This window comes from Pleurodeles waltl, chromosome 3_2, assembly GCF_031143425.1.
Source record: "Pleurodeles waltl isolate 20211129_DDA chromosome 3_2, aPleWal1.hap1.20221129, whole genome shotgun sequence".
Taxonomy (NCBI): Eukaryota; Metazoa; Chordata; class Amphibia; order Caudata; family Salamandridae; genus Pleurodeles; species Pleurodeles waltl.
This window is the reverse complement of record NC_090441.1, coordinates 153,798,872-153,821,429: the sequence shown is the minus strand read 5'-3', so window position 1 is coordinate 153,821,429 and position 22,558 is coordinate 153,798,872. Positions and strand designations below refer to the sequence as shown.

General features: G+C 46.0%; 1 protein-coding gene across 2 annotated transcripts in view; it reads right to left on the bottom strand.

Annotated features, from left to right (window-relative positions):
* SGSM2 (small G protein signaling modulator 2) overlaps window positions 1–22,558 on the bottom strand; it is a 761,725-nt gene that overhangs the window by 309,773 nt on the left and 429,394 nt on the right. For both annotated transcript variants that reach the window (XM_069227030.1, XM_069227029.1), the window contains exon 5: window positions 18,874–18,941. In XM_069227030.1, the coding sequence (XP_069083131.1) occupies window positions 18,874–18,941 (68 nt within the window). The remainder of the gene's footprint in view (window positions 1–18,873; window positions 18,942–22,558) is intronic.

The window sequence follows — 22,558 nt, the reverse complement described above, 5'->3', positions numbered from 1 at the left end:
GCGGACAATGGAGGCTCTGAAAGTGAGCTAATTGGTAGACAATGTTGCAACTTGCGTACCCATCTCCAAGGATAATGTATGCTTAAGTAAAAGCTTGAGAACTGTCGTTTTTGATTGGACAATTTGAAGCTAACCTATGAACCCTCCAATGGAGACCCTACTGGATTCGAACTGTTGTCTATAAAAACCAGGTGCACGAGAGATCATCGCAGCCATTACCCGGACACTACGCCATTTTGTAGACTTCGTAGCTATTATGGCCCACTTTGCTGCGACGCCATTTTGAGAGACTTTGATGCTTTCTCTAATCGAGAGAAAGAGACTTTAATGATTCTTGCCCTAGAGACTTTAACTTTGAAATGCCCTTTGCATGAAGTAGTAGTCTTACCTTGCCGCCGTGAGGCAATTGTCCCGTCCACCCTGCCCCTTTGTCCCGTCCCATGCTGATCGAGAAGCGGTACCTGTGAGACGAAGACTTCCTTGTATGCTGATCGTAATTGGTAAATATGAAAGGAAATTGTAAAATTGCATTGTGTTTCTTTTAGGTAACCAACTGCTGATTTTGATAAGAGCCCTAGCTAGGAGTTTTCTAAATTTATGTTGCTAAATTGTTTTTGCATGAAGTCCCACATGCCGATGCTAATTTGAGGTTAGATGAGGATTCCATATGTCGCACAATGCAATTTGGGATCTTGTTATGCTGACTAAATGTATGCAATTAGTTCATTACAGATTATCGTATTAGTGCTTTGCATTGCCATTATCGAATGCCTTGTGATTCAAATGCTACATAGATTACACTTGTTTCGCCGTTATGGACAGCTATTAATGTTCATTTATGTTTATCATTTGGTGTTGAGACACATATATATTGTGCTAGCTTTGTTAATATAGGGAAATAAATTCACTAACTTTGCAATAAACTGGTGTGGTTATTCCTGACTGAAAGGTCAGGGTTCGCCGAAATGTATTCTGGATTAATTGTTAAGTGTTATGTTGATCAAGGTATTGCTTATGTTCGTTATTGATTATTGATTTCAGGAAATTGATCGATTAAGAGTACAGAGAGTTCCCACTTAGTCAAAAGATTCATCGGCCTAAAGAGCGTCCGAACACAGGTAAATTATTACTACGGACCGCTCTATCAGCCTTTATGCCATTAATGGCTAACTCCCATCTAGATTTCATTCATTACAGATCAGGGAAATGACGAAGGATCCTGTCTGTCAGATATGGAGGGCCAGGTTTACAAGGACCTAGCGCCTCTTTGCGCCATACTAGCGTCATTTTTTTACACTAATGTGGCTCAAGGAGGCAATTTTCACTGTGCCATGTTTACAAAGTGGCGCAAGCATGCATTGCGTCACTTTACGACCTCTTGCGCCACATTATGCCTGTGTCAGGCATAATGTATGCCAGGGGGGGTGTTCTGGCATTAGGACGCCTGCAAGAATGGCGCAGTGAAGTCTACAAGATTCGCTGTGCCACTTTATGTGTCATTTGTAACGCCTGCTCAGAGCAGGCGTTAAAATGACGCACCCATTTTAACCTACGGGCCTGCTTGCACTTAGCTCCACTAGCGTAAAAATATTCTGACACTATTGTCCTAACGACTGCCATGGTGCGCCAGCATGTCATTGTATACTTTTGTTGAATATCAGAAGTTATCAAAAACACAGGGATGTGTTTATTTCTGTCTTACCGCAGATGATGTACCAGGACCCATTACATCAACCTTCCGGCCCTAGCCTAGCAGAGACACACACTGTTAGAAATTGGGTCTCTGGTTGGCAGAGGTATGCACCCTGTCCAAGTAGGGACCACAATCCTAGTCAGTGTAAGTCAGATACACAACCTAAATTAACCTGTGCTCATCCTCTGGTAGCTTGGCACAGAGCAGTCAGGCTTAACTTAAGAGGCAATGTGTAAATTATTTGTGCAACACTTAATAACAGTTACATAGTGAAAGACCCCACAAAAAGACTCCATATCAGTTTAGTAAAATTGAGAATATTTATCTGAGTAAAACAAGACCACACAACAAAAATCCATTAAGTAGAACTCAAGATATGATTATTTTAAAGATTAAGGGGCTTATTACGACCTTGGTGGAGGGGATTACTCCGTCCCAAACGTGACGGATATCCCGCCAGCCTTATTACAAGTCCCATTATATTCTATGAACTTGTAAAATGGCGGGCGGGGTATCCGTCACTTCTGGGACAGAGTAATGCCCTCCTCCAAGGTCGTAATCAGGCCCTAAATGTTCAAACAGTGCTTAGAAGTCACTAGCGGTCAAAGGGTTACTTGAGGTCACGAGGGACCTGTGCAAATCCAAAGTTCAGGCTGACCACGATGGAAGGTAGGCCAGCTACGGAACCCACACAGGGACCGCTGAAACAGTATCTTGATGATGCAATGCTGCAGGGCTAGTACTACCTGGAAGGATACTGCCATAATGTTTAGCCAGGGATGCCAGTCACAAGCCCAGTAGCAATGCTGTTCTTGAAGTGCATTAGGAAGAGTCTGCTTTCTCACCAAATAGTCTCTCACCATCAAATTACATATCCATAACAGAAGCACGGATGCTTGCGCTAGATAACTGATGGAGTAGGCTATAGTGCTGGTCAAGCTTAGACCACATTTGAAAATCTGTTTGATTGTTTCAATGCCAGTAAAGAGGGCCAGACTGCCTGAAACAAAGCTTTGTGCCTGGAGACTCACGTCATTTGAACTTAGGGTCCAGCATTACTCTAGGGAAAGCAAAGGGATTCAGTTTCACTGACGATGCTTGAACCTCCAAACTTTCTGAGCTCTGAGAAGAGGGCCAGCAAGAGACTGTTCCTTATTACAATTTCTACCTTCTCTCTAGCCACCCAAAGGATTTCCCCTGATTTCGAAGGTTGAGGTGGCACTGAATGCCAATGCCTTAGAGAGTGGTGGTGTGGAGGCCAGAGCCTGTTGAGACACAGAGTCAGGTGACATTCCGGACAAAGCTGATGGATTTGCCTGGTCTTCAGGATCTGGCCAACACTTTGGGAGTCAGAAGAAACTTGGGCGGGGGAGGAAAGGCCTAAAAAGGGGCAATAGAGCCTGTACTAAATGATGGCTCATCAGACAGAGGCAAAAATTTCAGCTGAAACTTTTTGAGAAAAAGAATTGGCTCAGAAGAAGAAGAGGAATAATTCAGCATCACTAAACAATATCACCAATTCAAACAAAAGGTCCCTGGACCGGAGCGCTTTTGTTTAGGACGAAGAAGACTAGTCTATTCAATGGTGTTTCTTGTGTGGTTGGTTGGAGGACCCTTGGAGTCTCACTACCCATCAGAAGGCTTACATGAGGGACAGGTTTGAAATCTTAGGAGGTGACATTCCACCGAGTCTGCCAAATATGTGTTGTTAGTTGCCTTGGGGGATTTGGTGAAAACTGTAGGCAAGCCCTGGAACTGCATCTTCAAGGTGCAGAGAAACAGGAACTGAAGCCAGAGACCAAGGCGATGCCATATATATTCTGGTGGACAAAGCAAAAGAATTGTAGTCATGTGGTGTCACCTTGTGGTGCTGGAGAGCTATTGCTAGAGAAAAGAGTTTCTGGATGTACCTAAGGGATCTGCTGGAAGAGGCACCCATAAGAATCTCTCAGCTAGGCTGGTGAGTAGGAGACAATTGCTAACCTGTCAGCTCTACTACGCAACACCAAGCCCCCGTTACACACTGAGGAGCATATTTATACTCTGTTTTGCTGGATTTGCATCATTTTTTTTTAAGCAAATCCGGCTCAAACATAACTCCAGATTTATATTTTGGCGCTTGAAGTTGAAGTCATTTTTTGCCTGTGGAAAACTACCTTGCGTCAATGAGATGCAAGGTAGGCGTTCCCGGGCAAAAAATTACTCTAAGGCCCTAGCGCCTTATTTATCCTCCCGTGCAAAAATCACGCACAGGGGGAGGAGGGGTCAAAAAATGGTCCGAAGCTTGCTTTGCACCATTGTTTAACACCTGGGTCAGGGCAGGCACTGGGGAACCTGTGGTCCGATGTCCATGGTGAAACACCATGGAATAAGCCCACAGGTGTCCTCCCCAGACCCCAAGGACACCCCCACCCACACCAGAGGGACAGTGGAGGATGGGGGACCCCATCCCAGATAAGTATAGATTAGTACATGTAAGTATTTTTTTTAAACTGCCATTGTGGGCCCTGAAATGGGCCCTACTACATGGCACTCGGTGCAATGGCCATGCCCAGGGGACCGGTCCCCTGTGCTGGCCATTGGGGTGGTGTGCATGACTCCTGTCTTTCCTAAGACAGGAGTCATGTGGTATGGATCATTTTGCATCAGAAAATAACTCTAGGCTGGTTAGAGTCTTTTTTTTTCACTCTAACCTGCCTAACATCATTTTTTGGTGCAAAACCCCCTTCTTCCATACCGCCAGCCCCACCCGACTAACGGCATTTTTTTTTACGCTAGCCTACCCTTTGCACCTGCTTGCACCATTCCATAAATATGGTGCCCGGCTGGTGCACAGAAATGGTGCAAGCCGCTGTTAAACATTTTGGTGCAAAACTGCTTTAGTGCAGTCTTGCACCAAAAGTATGAATCAGGGCCTGAGAGTGCTCTGCAAGTAAGAATGTTTGTAGTCGCCAATTATGTCTCGATGTGTGTCGGAGGGACCAAGTACTGTTTGATGAGCCACTTGGGTGCTGCTACCCAGGATGTGCAGAGCAGCTTAAAAGGTACTTTTCTGCTGTAAAGTGAGCATAGCACAGGATTGAAAATTCGTGATTTCGTGGTCTGACTTCTTTCGGTCCAGAAATAGTTTGCCTTAGTGTCAATTGTTTGTAGACTTTTTAAATATATTTTTGTGAGGCCTCTGTAACTGGAATTACAAATGTCCAAAGTACTGAGATCAAGATTGCCAATTGTATGTTCCTTATCGATAAGGGAGACAAGTGGGAGTGACTTGCGACTTTATGAATTTGGGACTGGATGTATAGGGTTCAGTTTAACAACACTCTGAAGCTACAGGCCTTTACTCACTGCATTGGTTCTCTGTTTGGAAAGAGTATTGGAGGAAGGAGTACAAGGAAAGGGGGCATGAAGAGGAGGTAAATCTCAGAAAGCTAGTATGGCTTCCAATATGGTTTCCACACGTGCACAATTTGCATTTATTCCTATTCGTTCCATACAAATAGCTAATGAGTCGTTGGATTAATGTATTCAAATTGTCATGAGTCATAGATAAAATGCCCTACTTCACATGCATATATACAGAAGCTGGCAAAGGAAAAGGCATGCCTTTTGGAGCACAGAGGCCCAGTGTGGTGATCCTTGCAAATAACTCAGTTTAAGGTTTCCTTTTCTGCCATTGGCACATTGGGAAGATTTATATTTCAGGCATTTACATACATAGTAGAGAACGTCTGCATCCCTCTTCAATGATTCCCAGTTCAGGGATATCACAAAGTATTTGTAAAGTTTTGACGTTAGAAATATTTTTCATTGCAACTGGAGCAAATAAAGAAAATATAAAGTGAATTACAGGCAGGGATCATTGAGGGTCCCTGCACTCCGGAGAAGCATGTTTATACATTAGCCTGCTACTGTATGGAAATGGGGCGCATTTGCTGGAGGCCTGAAGCAGTGAGCTGTTGTTTGAATAATTGCGGCCCTGAAACTGTCATAAGGAACTGAACGCATATCTAGAAATGATAACGGGTATGCAAAGTTCAGCATCTCGCTTGAACAATGAATCACCAGAAGGTCCACAGAAACAAGTGTCTACGCTCAGCATAGTTATCAGAAAACCATATGAATTATTCCCTGATGAAGAATGCATGAAATCTCAAATGGATGAAACGTGTTGCTTTTCAATTTATCAGACTTCATGTGCACTTATTAAAATGCTGTATGTATGCAAATGTGTGCTGAGCAGAAAAGAAGTTCTCTGGGGTATTCACTTCCGTATTACACCTGTCTGTTCATAAAAGGGATGTGTGGAGTTTGCAAAATGTTCTCTAGAAAATATATGTAATTTGCACAACCTTACACGTATTCGAATAATACACATATCTTGCACAATAAAGTCACTCAAGATACCGAAAAGAGCCCAGTTTTAGAAAAAAAAATATCTTGGTTAAGGAGAAAATGTTTCTCATCCAAGCATTTTCTACTTGAACTAGTCTCTCTTCGGGAAAATCAAGGCAAATTAAATTTTATGTGAAATGGTGAACATTTTGCATATTTTAGAAAATTAGAGAATAACCCAAAGTTACTCTGGCAATGGCGGTGTGTACATACCATGATACACAGAAGTGTGCAAGTGGGAAGGAGATGGTGATGTTGGCAATGGCGGTGTGTACCCACACTGAGATAGGGAAGTGTGCAAGTGGGAAGTAGAATGTGATGTTGGCAACGGCGGTGTGTACACACCGTGACACAGGGAGGTGTGCAAGTGGGGAGTAGAATGTGATGTTGGCAATGGTGGTGTGTACACACCGTGAGATAGGGAGGTGTGCAAGTGGGGAGTAGAATGTGATGTTGGCAATGGTGGTGTGTACACACCGTGAGATAGGGAGGTGTGCAAGTGGGGAGTAGAATGTGATGTTGGCAATGGTGGTGTGTACACACCGTGAGATAGGGAGGTGTGCAAGTGGGGAGTAGAATGTGATGTTGGCAATGTTGGTGTGTACACACCGTGAGATAGGGAGGTGTGCAAGTGGGGAGTAGAATGTGATGTTGGCAATGGCGGTGTGTACACACCGTGAGATAGGGAGGTGTGTAAGTGGGGAGTAGATGGTGATGTTGGCAATGGCGGTGTGTACACACCGTGAGATAGGGAGGTGTGCAAGTGGGGAGTAGAATGTGATGTTGGCAATGGTGGTGTGTACACACCGTGAGATAGGGAGGTGTGCAAGTGGGGAGTAGAATGTGATGTTGGCAATGTTGGTGTGTACACACCGTGAGATAGGGAGGTGTGCAAGTGGAAAGTAGATGGTAGATGGTGATGTTGGCAATGTGGTGTGTACACACCGTGAGATAGGGAGGTGTGTAAGTGGGGAGTAGATGGTGATGTTGGCAATGGCGGTGTGTACCCACACTGAGATAGGGAAGTGTGCAAGTGGGAAGTAGAATGTGATGTTGGCAATGGCGGTGTGTACCCACACTGAGATAGGGAAGTGTGCAAGTGGGAAGTAGAATGTGATGTTGGCAATGGCGGTGTGTACACACCGTGAGATAGGGAGGTGTGTAAGTGGGGAGTAGATGGTGATGTTGGCAATGGCGGTGTGTACACACCGTGAGATAGGGAGGTGTGCAAGTAGGGAGTAGAATGTGATGTTGGCAATGGTGGTGTGTACACACCGTGAGATAGGGAGGTGTGTAAGTGGGGAGTAGATGGTGATGTTGGCAATGGCGGTGTGTACACACCGTGAGATAGGGAGGTGTGCAAGTGGGGAGTAGAATGTGATGTTGGCAATGGTGGTGTGTACACACCGCGAGATAGGGAGGTGTGCAAGTGGGGAGTAGATGGTGATGTTGGCAATGGCGGTGTGTACACACCGCGAGATAGGGAGGTGTGTAAGTGGGGAGTAGATGGTGATGTTGGCAATGGCGGTGTGTACACACCGTGAGATAGGGAGGTGTGTAAGTGGAAAGTAGATGGTAGATGGTGATGTTGGCAATGGTGGTGTGTACACACCGTGAGATAGGGAGGTGTGCAAGTGGAAAGTAGATGGTAGATGGTGATGTTGGCAATGGCGGTGTACCCACACTGAGATAGGGAAGTGTGCAAGTGGGAAGTAGAATGTGATGTTGGCAATGGCGGTGTGTACACACCGTGAGATAGGGAGGTGTGCAAGTGGGGAGTAGAATGTGATGTTGGCAATGGCGGTGTGTACACACCGTGAGATAGGGAAGTGTGCAAGTGGGAAGTAGAATGTGATGTTGGCAATGGCGGTGTGTACACACCGTGAGATAGGGAGGTGTGTAAGTGGGGAGTAGATGGTGATGTTGGCAATGGCGGTGTGTACACACCGTGAGATAGGGAGGTGTGCAAGTGGGGAGTAGAATGTGATGTTGGCAATGGTGGTGTGTACACACCGCGAGATAGGGAGGTGTGCAAGTGGGGAGTAGATGGTGATGTTGGCAATGGCGGTGTGTACCCACACTGAGATAGGGAGGTGTGCAAGTGGGGAGTAGATGGTGATGTTGGCAATGGCAGTGTGTACACACCGCGAGATAGGGAGGTGTGTAAGTGGGGAGTAGATGGTGATGTTGGCAATGGCGGTGTGTACCCACACTGAGATAGGGAAGTGTGCAAGTGGGAAGTAGAATGTGATGTTGGCAATGGCGGTGTGTACACACCGTGAGATAGGGAGGTGTGCAAGTGGGGAGTAGAATGTGATGTTGGCAATGGCGGTGTGTACCCACACTGAGATAGGGAAGTGTGCAAGTGGGAAGTAGAATGTGATGTTGGCAATGGCGGTGTGTACACACCGTGAGATAGGGAGGTGTGTAAGTGGGGAGTAGATGGTGATGTTGGCAATGGCGGTGTGTACACACCGTGAGATAGGGAGGTGTGCAAGTAGGGAGTAGAATGTGATGTTGGCAATGGTGGTGTGTACACACCGTGAGATAGGGAGGTGTGTAAGTGGGGAGTAGATGGTGATGTTGGCAATGGCGGTGTGTACACACCGTGAGATAGGGAGGTGTGCAAGTGGGGAGTAGAATGTGATGTTGGCAATGGTGGTGTGTACACACCGCGAGATAGGGAGGTGTGCAAGTGGGGAGTAGATGGTGATGTTGGCAATGGCGGTGTGTACACACCGCGAGATAGGGAGGTGTGTAAGTGGGGAGTAGATGGTGATGTTGGCAATGGCGGTGTGTACACACCGTGAGATAGGGAGGTGTGTAAGTGGAAAGTAGATGGTAGATGGTGATGTTGGCAATGGTGGTGTGTACACACCGTGAGATAGGGAGGTGTGCAAGTGGAAAGTAGATGGTAGATGGTGATGTTGGCAATGGCGGTGTACCCACACTGAGATAGGGAAGTGTGCAAGTGGGAAGTAGAATGTGATGTTGGCAATGGCGGTGTGTACACACCGTGAGATAGGGAGGTGTGCAAGTGGGGAGTAGAATGTGATGTTGGCAATGGCGGTGTGTACACACCGTGAGATAGGGAAGTGTGCAAGTGGGAAGTAGAATGTGATGTTGGCAATGGCGGTGTGTACACACCGTGAGATAGGGAGGTGTGTAAGTGGGGAGTAGATGGTGATGTTGGCAATGGCGGTGTGTACACACCGTGAGATAGGGAGGTGTGCAAGTGGGGAGTAGAATGTGATGTTGGCAATGGTGGTGTGTACACACCGCGAGATAGGGAGGTGTGCAAGTGGGGAGTAGATGGTGATGTTGGCAATGGCGGTGTGTACCCACACTGAGATAGGGAGGTGTGCAAGTGGGGAGTAGATGGTGATGTTGGCAATGGCAGTGTGTACACACCGCGAGATAGGGAGGTGTGTAAGTGGGGAGTAGATGGTGATGTTGGCAATGGCGGTGTGTACACACCGTGAGATAGGGAGGTGTGCAAGTGGAAAGTAGATGGTAGATGGTGATGTTGGCAATGGCGGTGTGTACCCACACTGAGATAGGGAAGTGTGCAAGTGGGAAGTAGAATGTGATATTGGCAATGGCGGTGTGTACACACCGTGAGATAGGGAGGTGTGCAAGTGGGGAATAGATGGTGATGTTGGCAATGGCGGTGTGTACACACCGTGAGATAGGGAAGTGTGCAAGTGGGGAGTAGATGGTGATGTTGGCAATGTGGTGTGTACACACCGCAAGATAGGGAGGTGTGTAAATGGGAAGTAGATGGTGATGCTGCAATAGGTGGGACTTGGGAATGAATGTCAATCCACCTACGGAGAAGAGCAGTTTTAGAGTTGCATTAATCTGACATTAACACGCAAGTGTTATTAACTATATTTCAATCATCCTTAGAATCACCACAGCTAGTGTAGTCCTGTTTTTTAAAACGGCTAATGTTGCCATCTTGCTTCATGACACCCGTGGCGTAACTAAGGCCCCCGCAGCCCATGTGGTGCGGGGAGGCCCTGAGCTCCAGGGGGCGCCCCTCAGCACAGCACCTGGCCTGAGTGAGGGGGGAGGGAGCCACCATGTTCTTTGCAGGAGGGCCTCCTTCAGTTTTGTTATGCCACTGCATGACACATGAACTTTTATTTCTAGGCAAGCTGAATTTCGAATGCTGTTGAACACGGTGTTCTAGTTCTTACTCTTTCATGAGAAGAAATGTTTTATTTTTGTCACAATCATGGAATGTCATAATTGGAACTGAATCCAAGAAGCCACGTGCAGAATACAGGCTTGTTCATGCATCTCATTTTGCTGCAGATAATGTAAGTTTGAAGGTCGCAAAGAGAAGTTGTATTTGTAGGATCCTGAGAAGCTAACGAGCCTGTGATTGTATCTTTTCATTATAGCCTTATTGGTTCTTTTCATGAGAACTGTGTGTAGATGTAGCAAATGTTAGAACTGTGTGATCTCAGCTACTGCAGAGTAGATTACAGTTCAGAATGCACGGAGAAGGGCTTTGTCATTTCTCTGATGGAGCTCAGAGCAGAGGAGGAGCTTTGTCATTTCTCTGATGGAGCTCAGGGCAGAGGAGGAGCTTTGGAATACTCGTGTTATGGGAGAACTGACTTTACTTAAATCTTTCCTTTGAGGCGACTCTATCCAAGTGTGTCCTCTTTCGTTGTGACTTCGAACTTCATATTAATGGATCAATTCATATATTGATTACTGATTGATACTAACTTGACGATTTTACCTCTGTAAACGTTTAAACATAATAAACCTTTATGGTTTGAAACCTTAACCACTCTCTGTCCTCCTTGTGGAGACTAATGTGCTTCATGTTATTTAAATGTATTGATTTGTGGAACAGATTGAGTTTCAACTTTCTATTAATGATAGTCCTGAAATTTGCACATTTCCATAAGGTAAAGACCTAACACACCCATTCATTTACACGTGTCACAAGATTAGGTAACTGAGCAAAATAAAATGGGAGTTTGAGCATTTGTGTCCCACTGTAGTTATCACTCATACACATGTGTAAATTTTGGTGCATGGCATCTCCCATAGAGTACACATCAGTGGTGATGAGAGGTGCTGGACCCCAATCTGCTGCCATAATGTTGGCAATGTGATGCCGCAAGCAGGTGCACATGCCAACTGCATGCATCGATATCACTCTCTGTTTCTCCAGTTTTGCGGGAAGAGGCATGACCCTCTGTGTTGTGTCCCATCAAGGGACACTACACATCGCCAGACCTAGAGAAGAAAGGTCCAAGACAGCTACACTGAGGTCCTAACCGGTGCATCTTTGCTGAGCAGGCCTTCCTGCCTCTTCATCTGCAGGCTAGAAAGAACCAGCTTGACACAACAAGGAACATATAGTGTAGGATGCCAGCCCACCCCACGGCCGAACCAATAAATCAGCCCTGGGCCAAACCCTGTCCACCCCGGCACTGCCAGGGCACTGCTGATCCGTTCGGTGTAACTGAGGCTGTGTCCTTTACGGTACTGTGATGTCCTTGGTGCTGCATCTAGACAGACCTAGACAGTGATGCTCCTGCTGAGTGAGCTGTCCTGCCTTCCTCTTAACCAGCGGAGGACCAGCTAATCAAGAAGAAGCAAAAGGTTAGACATGTAGGTTCCTGCTTTAGTCTGGTACCCAACCTGCTCTGCTACTGAAACAAAAGAAGGACTGGATCCTGGTCCTCCCTCCATCCTACACAACAGAGGAGAATCTGCCTCCCTTGGCAGTGCTCTGTCCCGACACTGCCCTGTCTTGGTGCTCCTTACAATGCTAGTGGTGTGACGTCAGCTTGGCCACCACTCCGAAATAAATAAAGCTCACTTTGGATGGCGCAACCTGGCCTCACATAATGCGGGTGGGGTAAAAGACTGATGGCCCTGAAGGGGAGCAAGCACTGAAAGCTCTAACCCCAACCCACCAGGCAAGGATGGCAGCCGAGGGGGGGCAAGGTGAAGAAGGAAGCTGCCTGGGCCTGGCACCGCACAAGCACAGCAGCTCCTTTCCAACTGGTATCCCAGTTCCGGTGACCGGCAGGCCCCATACCCGCACTGCAGCTCAGCATTGGTAATGAGCCATATCAACACCTCGGGGGCACTGAAGTCACATAATTAGGGTGGCACTGTACCTATTGAGCCCTACAGCTGGACCACTGCTGCCAGGACCACCAGCATAGACAGCCTGCACAGGCTGCACACACTGATAGTACTTAACTCCCAACAAAGGAAGACCCTTGTTTCTCCCAGTGTGGCATTATATGTAAGGCACTCTAAACTACGCTGAAGCCAGTGGTGTAACGAAACTTGAGGAGCCCCCCCTACAAAGTACCTGGAGGGCGGCCCTCCCCCCAGACCCAGTCAGGGGGCTGCCACCCGTGCACAGGGTACTGTGCTGAAGGCCCCCCCTGGAGCTCGGGGGCCTCCAGGCACAGCGGGGGCTGTGTGGGCCTTTGTTAAGCCACAGGATGAAGCCTTCCTTATATTGCTGAAAGGATGTCTGGCATGAAACCCCCTGAGCGCGGTGAATGAACCGTTCATCCGAGATGAGAAGGAGAGAAGCACACCTCAACTGACGTCACACTCCCAGCACTTGGGTAATGGAGCCCCACGCCTAGGTCTAACAGCGCAGCACCCTACATGAGTGGTGGTCAGAACAGACAACATCAAGGTAGCCAGTGGGCCCCACCTCTGCCAGCACTGGCTATCTGGTCCCCAACTCCACCAGATGCCTTTTCTTCCCACACCTGATGTACACAGACAGGCAAAGAGGGGACAAGTACCTGACTGTAAACTAGACATAAGGAGGAGAGAAGGGAGGCCAGCTGCTGAAGACTGCCCCAAGCACATTCAAACCCACACCTCCTTATTAATATTATTCCAGTCCTGTAAAGCATGCAGCTACCCAAATGGGTTTCCCAGTGCTGAATCTTACGAAGCGAAGCACCCCTACACTAAGTCCCTTAGAAAAGCCAGGTCTTTAGGTCCTCGAGAAAGGCCATCAAAGACGGACTATTCCGCAAGGTCTCTGGCAAATCACTCCACACCTTATGGCCGAGACAGGCAAACGAGCGGCCGCCCATCCGCGCTCAATTAATTCTTGGTACTTTACACAAGGACTGCGAAGCAGATCGAAGCAAACGAGAGGGCTGGTCCTTATGTACCCATCCGCACAAATGAGCCCCCGTTCTTGTCACAGGGACCTTGCCAGCGCTAACATCAATTAATGAAGCCTGGTTAGTCCAACCAATTAGGAGAGCTAAAAGGGGCATCACCTGAAGAGAAGAACCCTGTGTTGGCCTCTGATCAGGCTTGTTCACATCTATAGACCTCATCACCACATTCATATTGTTCGCTGTTAATGCATCCATCGGCCCACAGACAGACAGGCCACCATCGGAAGCGCCAGTTACTTTTTAACACAGGCTTCGTGAGAGAATGAAGAGGAGGTCACCTACACATGCTCTGGAGTTTTTTTTATGCCTGGTTTTCCTTAGCGTCTGTCCAGACACCATCACTGGGTCCCTTTCATGCAATGAAGCACCAATGCACTGAAGGGGCTGAGGATATTGATCTATCACAGACCCACCACGATCCTACTACTATCAAGGAACCTCAAGCGTGCCAAAAGACATCTGCAACTTACAGCTTAGTTTCCAGGCGTAAAAAAGACACGACCAATGGAAAGAACTACATCACTCTATGTGTTCATATGTCCATTCACAAGATGCCCAACCCATGTACAAGGTGCAGTGTTTGTTACACCTCTCCCAAAGGATGGTTTCCTATGTGACAGTTTCTCCTTTGCAATGACCTGTTCCATCATGAAGCGAGATTCATCCATCATCAGACACCTAGACGGCACCGTTTTCCACCTGAATGACTATCCTACCACATGAGTACACCCTAATTATGGGAACATCATTTGGATCGAGATACTTTATACATGCTGATGTTTCAATAATGTAGCAAAGCAAAGACGTTTTAGCCCTTTAAGATGCTGCAAATAAACGTTGAGCTGTACACCAGGCATCTTTGCCATTTCTTTGGATTGGCCTGTTGTGCACCTTTCCGCAATCAACCACCATTTGCAGCAAATTCTAGACATGATTGTGAGGAGATGCCTGGCAGTGTGGTATTGGTACTAACAATGCCACTGGTATGTCCTCCTGATAGGTGAGCATCAAGGAAGAGAAGCCTGTGATACAGCATCTGTATCTGTTTTCCCTCTGTGACTCTTGGGAGGTGTCTCCTCATAATCAAGACAACCATGGGTAGGGGCTATGGTGTCCAACATTGCTGCTACCGTTGTCCAGTGTAGATATCTAGGCCCATATTTTTACTTTTTTAGCACCGCATTTGCGCAAAAGTAGCATTTTTTTACGCAAAAGTAGCGCAAACTTACAAAATACAATTGCATTTTGTAAGTTTGCGCCGATTTTGTGTCAAAAAACGACGCAAATGTGGCGCTAAAAAAGTATAAATATGGGCCCCAGTGTACAGCTAAACTTCTATTAACAGCATTCCAGAGAGATAGGACTTATTTATTTTGCAGCATTGTTAGGGTGCTCTTGCCTTCATCCCGCTCTTCTCTGCTGGAGGGAGGCAATAGAGGTTACAGTTTTTAAAAGAGGTAATAGAACCTACCACAACTGCTATCGGCCTATTGCCCTTAGGAAGGATTTTGGTTTCCAAACTTGAGGACTGCGCAACATAGAGTCGAATATTGCCAGAAGTACACCTTGGGTTTCGGGCAGTTGTAGGCACAGTCGAACAGTGACTTAACCACCATCTCATAACTGGGAAAAAGGTCAGTGCTAAGAGAGGATCTATCCATATGGCATTTATGGACCTTTCCTCTGCATTCCAAATTATAGGATATTGTGAAGGGGCTAGGTATTGACAAAGCACTGAGTGACTTGCTATGTCGCATGCACTTGGACACGTCATCTAGGATTCGTTATGGCACCAAAGGTGAACTTTCTCCTAGTAATAAACCTACTCAAGGCGCTCGCCAAGGCTGTATGATGGCACCCTTTTTGTTTTTATTGTATATAAATGGTCTAGACAAACACCTATACAGAGCCGGTAAGGATTTATCCTCCCTCGAAAACTGCTCAGTGTCAGTACTTTTGAATGGAGATGATGCAGTTTTAATTGCAAGAATGGCCAACGGGCTCCAAATTTTGCTTAATGTTTTCAGATCTGTTATGGAGGATTTGGGTCTAAAAACAAATCTAGGGAAAACATTTGTTATGAGTTCCTGACCAAAGAATCTGGAAGCCAAGGCTTCTTTCACTAACAGAGCAGAGGTATAAAGGTACATAATTTCACATATTTAAGTGTCCAATTCGATTCGGCACCAAATTGGGATCCCTTGGTCAAACATAGGGCACTCCACTTGCAGAGGACCACTGAGTCTACATTTCGCTTTGCATCTAGATTGGGCCATAAACCAATTAAGAGAATATGTATAAGAGCAAACGCGTTGCAGTTGGCTGTTATGGCGCAGGGATCTAGGGATATGCTCGCAATGACCAGCACCAAAGGGAGGAAAATGAATTCTTGTCTAAGGTGCTTGTTGTGCCTCAGTCTTCCTCTACCCCAATGTGCCATCTAGAGTGTTGGATGGGAGACCTGGAGGGAAACATTAAACTCACCCTCTGCTGCGCTGGTTGACGGTCTGTGGTACGCCGGGAGCAAGGCTTCCAAGGTTGATCATTTTTGACAGTCTATCTTTAGACAATGTGGCGACCATACCGAGACTTATGTATGTGAAAACAGCTTTTATTAACCCAGGGTTCTTCAAGCTCTTTTTTAACCTTGAAAGCATAAGAAAAGATTCGAAGTCCCTGGTGATGGAAGCTTTTTTTAATCTCCAACAGGAGTCTCACTTGTGTAAATTTGGTATCACAAAGTGTGGAAACCACTATCAATTGATAAAATTGGTAATGGGCTGAGAAATCTAATTCACTTTAACTCCCAACCCTCAGTATAGATTATTTTGCACTCAGCTTCGTTGTAACACAAGTCATTTTTAGTGGCTTCCCTCATCCAAGGGTCTTGGTTTGCAGACCTACCAAAATGACCCCGTGATGCAACAGAACAAAGTACGGTCCATTTTATACTCTTCTGTGTACTCTATAGGACCATTCGGCAAAGTTTTTTAGTACTTTAGTATTTTAAAGGATGCTAATATCAGACAGCATATAGCAGAATTAGTGTTCCTGCAGCAATTGAGTTCCTCTAGGATATGTGTGGCAAAACTGAATTTTATTAGAAGTGCACTGACTTCGAGTAAATTATGTAAATTGTTTTCATGCTGTCAACGTTTATATCAGACTAATTGTTTTTTTTCTCATGATACTGAAGAAAGACATGCTATGTTGTTTTTTGTGCTTTTATGGTTTGTTGTAAGCCCAATAAAGCTGGATTTACTGACTGACTGCTCCGTTGTGCAACTGGATGCTGGCATTTCAAAGCCACCGCAGACTCAGCAACACTCACCAAATGACATTCAGAGAAGTCTACCAACCTTACACCACCGGAAGTGACCCACATGGGATTCAGCAGCAGCTCACTGACAGTCTGACGCGTATCCTCATAGCAGCCCCAGCAGTCCTACAGCAGTACTGCTACAGCCTCTAAATCCCATTCGCAGGTCCATTGATGCTCTCAAAGGAAATGGGCACAGGGGACAAACGGAAATACATAGATGCTGCATCAACAAGGCCTTATACATGACATCACACCTTCATGAGCTAACCGCGGGCAAAGAATAGCTGTTCAATGGCTGTACGTTGTGTTGATTTGATTCAGTCCACTGTGCTTTCCCTAAAATACTCCATTAAAAATACACAGCAACAAGGCTGGGAAAGTGAGCCAAGAAAGCTCATCCACGGGCCATCCAGCCCAATCAAATCTTCAGGTCAAACAAAACCGGAAGTTGCAGGGTAGGTTACAGGAAATGCGGGCCTGTGTGCTAAAATGCTCTCATCCTCACAGTTAGGAGGGACTTTGAAGATAAAGAGAGAACACAGGTTGTCTCGTGTATGGAGTCGGAGCCAAACACTGTCACTTTTCTGCTTCTTGAAAACACTTCACACTCTGTCAGTTTCTGCTGATAGAAGCAATGATATTCAATTATGTGAAGAGCATGGCCTTCAAAGCAATCCACCAAGAGAAGTCAACAAAGCAAGGGAACAGAACTCCAACTATACAAAACCCTTAGATTTCCTGAGAAGGAGAGAGGTTTAAGAGCCACTGGGTTAGAACCCAGGAACAGAGTCAGACACTCTGCAAATGACCTGCATCCCAAGCAAAGCTCAGCTTGTGCATGCCCATAATTCATAATGCAGACATATTCTGCCTAGTGTGTAGCTCACAATCACTGATTTGTGCAATCCACAAATGTGTGTGGATGCATATTTTGTTCCATGCACAACTCGCTCTAGGCACAAGATAATAAATAAAGTATGCAGTTGATTTTTTTTTTAAACTTGCAAACATTAAAAATTAGCACCAAGGAAAAGCACAATTTAATTGTTATCATATTTTGCTCACAAATAGAAAGCAAAGACCTATGCTAGAAAGGAAAATAGGCTTTCGTATTATGTAAAACCAAAAACTATCAGCTTACAGTTTAAAAGAAGCTCTTCTGTTTGTTCATAGTCCGGAACTGCTAGGCTTGTGTGAAATGAATGAAACATGAATGTATCTGTACACACCTGAAATGTGTGCTACTCATTTATACATGGGTACATATCTCACTCCCAGCAGCATCACTACATATCCTGCTTTTAAAGATCCCCCGAAATCTAAATTTAAAAATAAATCACTGAACAATACAGACATACATGCTTACATACATTCATATATTGTTGGAAGTTCCCTGCTGAAAGACACAAATGCTGATACAGAAATATGCGGTAGTCACATCCCACCAAGTCTAACTGAACTTTAACTACACGTTTTTCTTTTTTTTCCTTGACTCTGTTTAGAATTTTGCATAAACCCTTTCGCAATTGTGATTGCAATGTTGACCGTATTTTTCATACCTCAATCAAAATGAATATACATTGCCTATATATTATATATATAAAAACATACATATAGCTACTGTTGTAATTTATCGTAAGTAATGTTTTGTATAAAATGTAAATTATCTATTTCCCCCTTCCTTTCATTGTGTACCCACCTGCCCAAAGGGATCCAAGTGTAACATTCCATTCCTCCCCATTTTCCCCTTGTCTTACCAGTTGGTTCCTACCAGCATTCTATAACTGTTGCTTTGACAGTTGACAGCTGTGAGGAAAAATGCTCGCTACCGGTTGTGGCTGGAGGCTGTTGTTAATTCATCTTGCCAATAAATTATTTCTTAAAGAACATCATAGGAGTTAAGGAAAATGTATAATAGCTACATTCACATATACATAAATATATACAATTTGATTGGCTTCCTCGCTTCTCCTTTGATTGGTCACTCACACAGACACCAGTTCATGCAAAACGGATGAAACAAATGGAAATTGGCTGGTCACACTCTGTGTTCCTTTCCGGATGTGAATTACCACTCCTTGCCATCCTGACAGCACCTCTAGGCCAGTAATGCTGCTCTATGTAATACAGGCACATTAAACACCCACATCATTCAATAACCCCAGTTTCTCTATCCAAGACAACAATGTGTCCCACGAGTTCACAAATACAATACCCCTCACCCCCTTTTCCGGCTTGAAAGAGTACACAGAAGCTTGTCTTACCCAGAAGAGAAGCCAGGATCGAACCACAGACTGGATCAGCCATCAATGATTCCTTCTCATAATATTTGCTGAACAGAAAAAAGAAACGCATATTTTGAAAATGTAGACTTTCTTTGAATAAACAATGCGTGTGGCAGCAAGCAAGATGGCAGGCCTATGATAACTGATTTCATTAGCATCTTATTTGGGGCACCGATTAAGCACAGGAATGAGGCATGTTTTATCAATTGGTCCAAGTGACTTCAACCTATTCACCATTCCTGGATGGACAGGTATGTCGGTAGCGACTGGATCAAAATAGAACCACTGGCAAAACCAGCAGAAGCTTCTTATGTGAGCAGCAGCCCTGCCACATTGAGCAGTCAAGGCATCCTGAGCAGCCCACCCCATGGGCTGGTCATTGACCACTGCAGCTGGTTTGAGCATCCTCTTGGCATATTAGAACTGCATACAGGCGGGGAGTTGCACTGGATCATGTTTGGTGAATGAAGCTGAAATCGGAAAACAGATTAAATACAGTGGCAACCTGTCAGAGGGTGGCAGCACTCTACCTTATTCTAGAAACAAGACCGATGGCTATAAATTGGCACAGGGATATTGATGGATATTCCATGTCTTAGTATAATATTAAAAATTGATGATATTCTTTGGGTTGGATGGACACTGCCTCTCCTGTTGCACAGATAATTGTCAACAGGTTGCTTATCGTCTTTGTGCCTGGCACCATTTTCTGACGAGCACATGGTTTACTGCAGATGCTGAATAATGCTCATGGGTAACGCAGCAGAACATTGTGTCAATTCGGACCTATAACCAGCTTGAAGGTCTGTAACCTTGGCTAGCTAATAGCCAAATGGGCTTGCTAAAGTCCAGCAAAATTCAATGTTTGGCCCCATATGTTGTCGAAATTCCATCATGGGAAACCTCTCACAATAACCAATTTCCCAAAGTTAGAGAAAGTGGAATGAAAAAATGCATCTTCACAAAACAAATCTTTACAGTATTTTTTGCTGATGTGGTCCACACAGTACACATAAGGGACACAACAGGTTTTGGGCACAGAGCATTGATTATTCATCATTGTGACCTAGTGTGCAGTCTTCAACGGGCAATTCATTAGATTCAAGAATCCTTCTAGCAGAAAAAATGCATGCATGTAAGTATGAGTGTATGTCTTAGAAAGTGGAACTCTAGTTAGCAGAGGTATACACTCTTGGCAATGAAGGCATGGCAAGAGGACGTCCCACTTACGCCTCATGGCCTCAGGTAGGTCTGCAATCCTACCCTTCAGATTCTTGGTGAACTTTTAACTAGACCATTGGATTGAGGTTGATAGGGTGTGGTGAACTTGTATCTTACCCAACATGCTTCCCACATGGACTTCATGTATGCAGACATGAAGTTAGTGCCTCTGTCAGACACTTTCTCTTTGGGGAAACCCCACATGGGTAAAAATCCACATCAAAGTTCTGGTCACCACAGGTGCAGACACCGTCTTCAGAAGGATTGCCTCTGGGTAGCATGTGGCATGGTCCAGCAAGACCAGGATGACCCTGTTACCTAGGGCTGTCTTGGGTCCCAATGGACCACTGGCGTCGATGCCCACCCTTTCAAAGGAGGTGCCAACGATGGGAAGTAGGATCAGGGGAGCCTTCAGCTTTTTTCCCTGGCCTGGCAGAATTGATCTGAGGCTGTCTTAATTCGGGGCCAATAGAAGTGGACGGCAAGCCTGGCGAAGGTCTTTTCTTGCCCTAAATGTCCTGTCAGGGGTATGTCTTGAACCAGACCAAATAGGAAGGCTCAGTAACACTGGGGGGGCACCAACACACATGCTGCCACAGCACCCAGAGCCTTAGGCTCACTATATAGATCATTCTCCCAGTAGATTATGTGATCTCCAGGGGCTTTACCTGCTGCATGGGCTGAGACCTGTTGCCTCAAGCCCTCAAGAAGGGGACACTCCTTCTGAGCTTGGCAGAATTCCTCCCTGGTGGGCCCACCCTCAACTTGCCAGCCAGTAAGCTCAGGTAGGTCACCTAGGGTGGCAATGTCCTCCTCGGTTGGCTCAAGGGCCTCCTCCTCAGGGACCCCGTCATCCTCCACCGCGGGAACTTCAGGGACTGGTTTCCCTGTGTGCCCTGTCCCTCTCCTTGGCAGCTGTCTGGGCCATTTTCCCAGGTTCCAGACACCCTTGACTCCCTTCCTGGGCAGCCATGGACCATGTGGTCATACAGACCCACTCATGCAACCCCATCATCTCCAAGTGAGACCAGAGCTCTGACTCCTTCCAGGTAGTGTGCTCCAGGTCATTGCCTAACAGACAATCTACAGGCATGGTAGGGCTCACCGCAACTTGCAGAGAACCAAAGACCCCTCCCCCCACACTTGACAGTTGTCATGCTGGATCCTGTCTCACCCAGAGCCACCACCCGTTGCCCATTAATGGTGACCCACAGCCTATACTTGGAAGTATTGGAAGGCATGTGGGCTTTTGGCACCAACTCTGCATCCCCAAGGGACACTAGGATTACCTCTGTCTGTTCCCCCAAACTATCTGGGACTACCTCCTCCCCAAGCACTACACTAGCCAACCCAGGTGTCTACCCACCAGTGGGGGGCTGTGCCCTCTTTGGACATTTGGAGTCCACATTAGATTGACCATACTTGGAGCACTCAGCACATTGGGGAACCCACCTTCCTGTCTTGTGATCAGAGAGCCCTTTCTTCTTAGGATCAGACTGGTACTAGTTAACACTACTCCTTGGGAATTATTTTGGGGGACTTTAGAGAACTCCTTATTTTTAACCCCCCCCGTCTTTCTTCTGTTGGGAACCCTGACCACCTTTGTGGGTGTCCTCCTGAGATTCCATTTTGGACACTCAGGTGCTAGCCCAGAGGTCTGCCTCCTCAGCAAGTCAGCTTACTGTCAAGTAGGTGCTGGCGCAACTCTGTAAAACAAGTACTAAGCATGTGCTCTCTCAGGATTTGAATTGTACAACCCAATAGAATCACTGACTTTGCACCCACCCATTCAATGTCTAACTGGAGTAATAAATGAAATCTACCCAGGATAGGTTGGGGAGCTTTTGACTGTCCTTGAATCTCTGGTGATACTTCTCAGGGGTCAGTCCAAATTTGTCAATCAAAATGGCTCTTGTGGGAGTGTACTTGGTCTGGTCCCCAAACTCTAATGATAGAAGTGTGTCCCTACCAAGTGTTGGCATGTGTTTCCACAGGCCCGCCCCCCAGTGCTCTTCAGGAACCCCCAAGTACCTTTAGTGCAACTCTATAAGCAGAAAAACACTTGCTAGTGTCATTTCCCACCACATAACTGGGCACCAAGTCCTTGGATATACAAACCTTCTTAACTCCAGCAGGTACTGTATGAATGCTGCCACCATCACTCCAGCTCTTTCAGACTTAGTTCATGAGACAATAGAAGTTTCTTCTCAGCCAAGGCCCTTCCAGCCTCAGCTTTCCTCTCCTCTGCCTCCATTTTTAGTTTTGCCAACTGCAGCCTGAATTCTCTCTCCTCTCCTCTGCAGTCAGGCCGTGACTTGAGACACTGCTTCTTTCCCTCACAGGAGGCAAAAATCCAGGGGTGTCGTCCTCAACCGCTGATGGCTGTTCCTTGAAAGTCATTCTTATGCTCCCCCAACTCACCATGCTCCTTGGAGCGGAATTC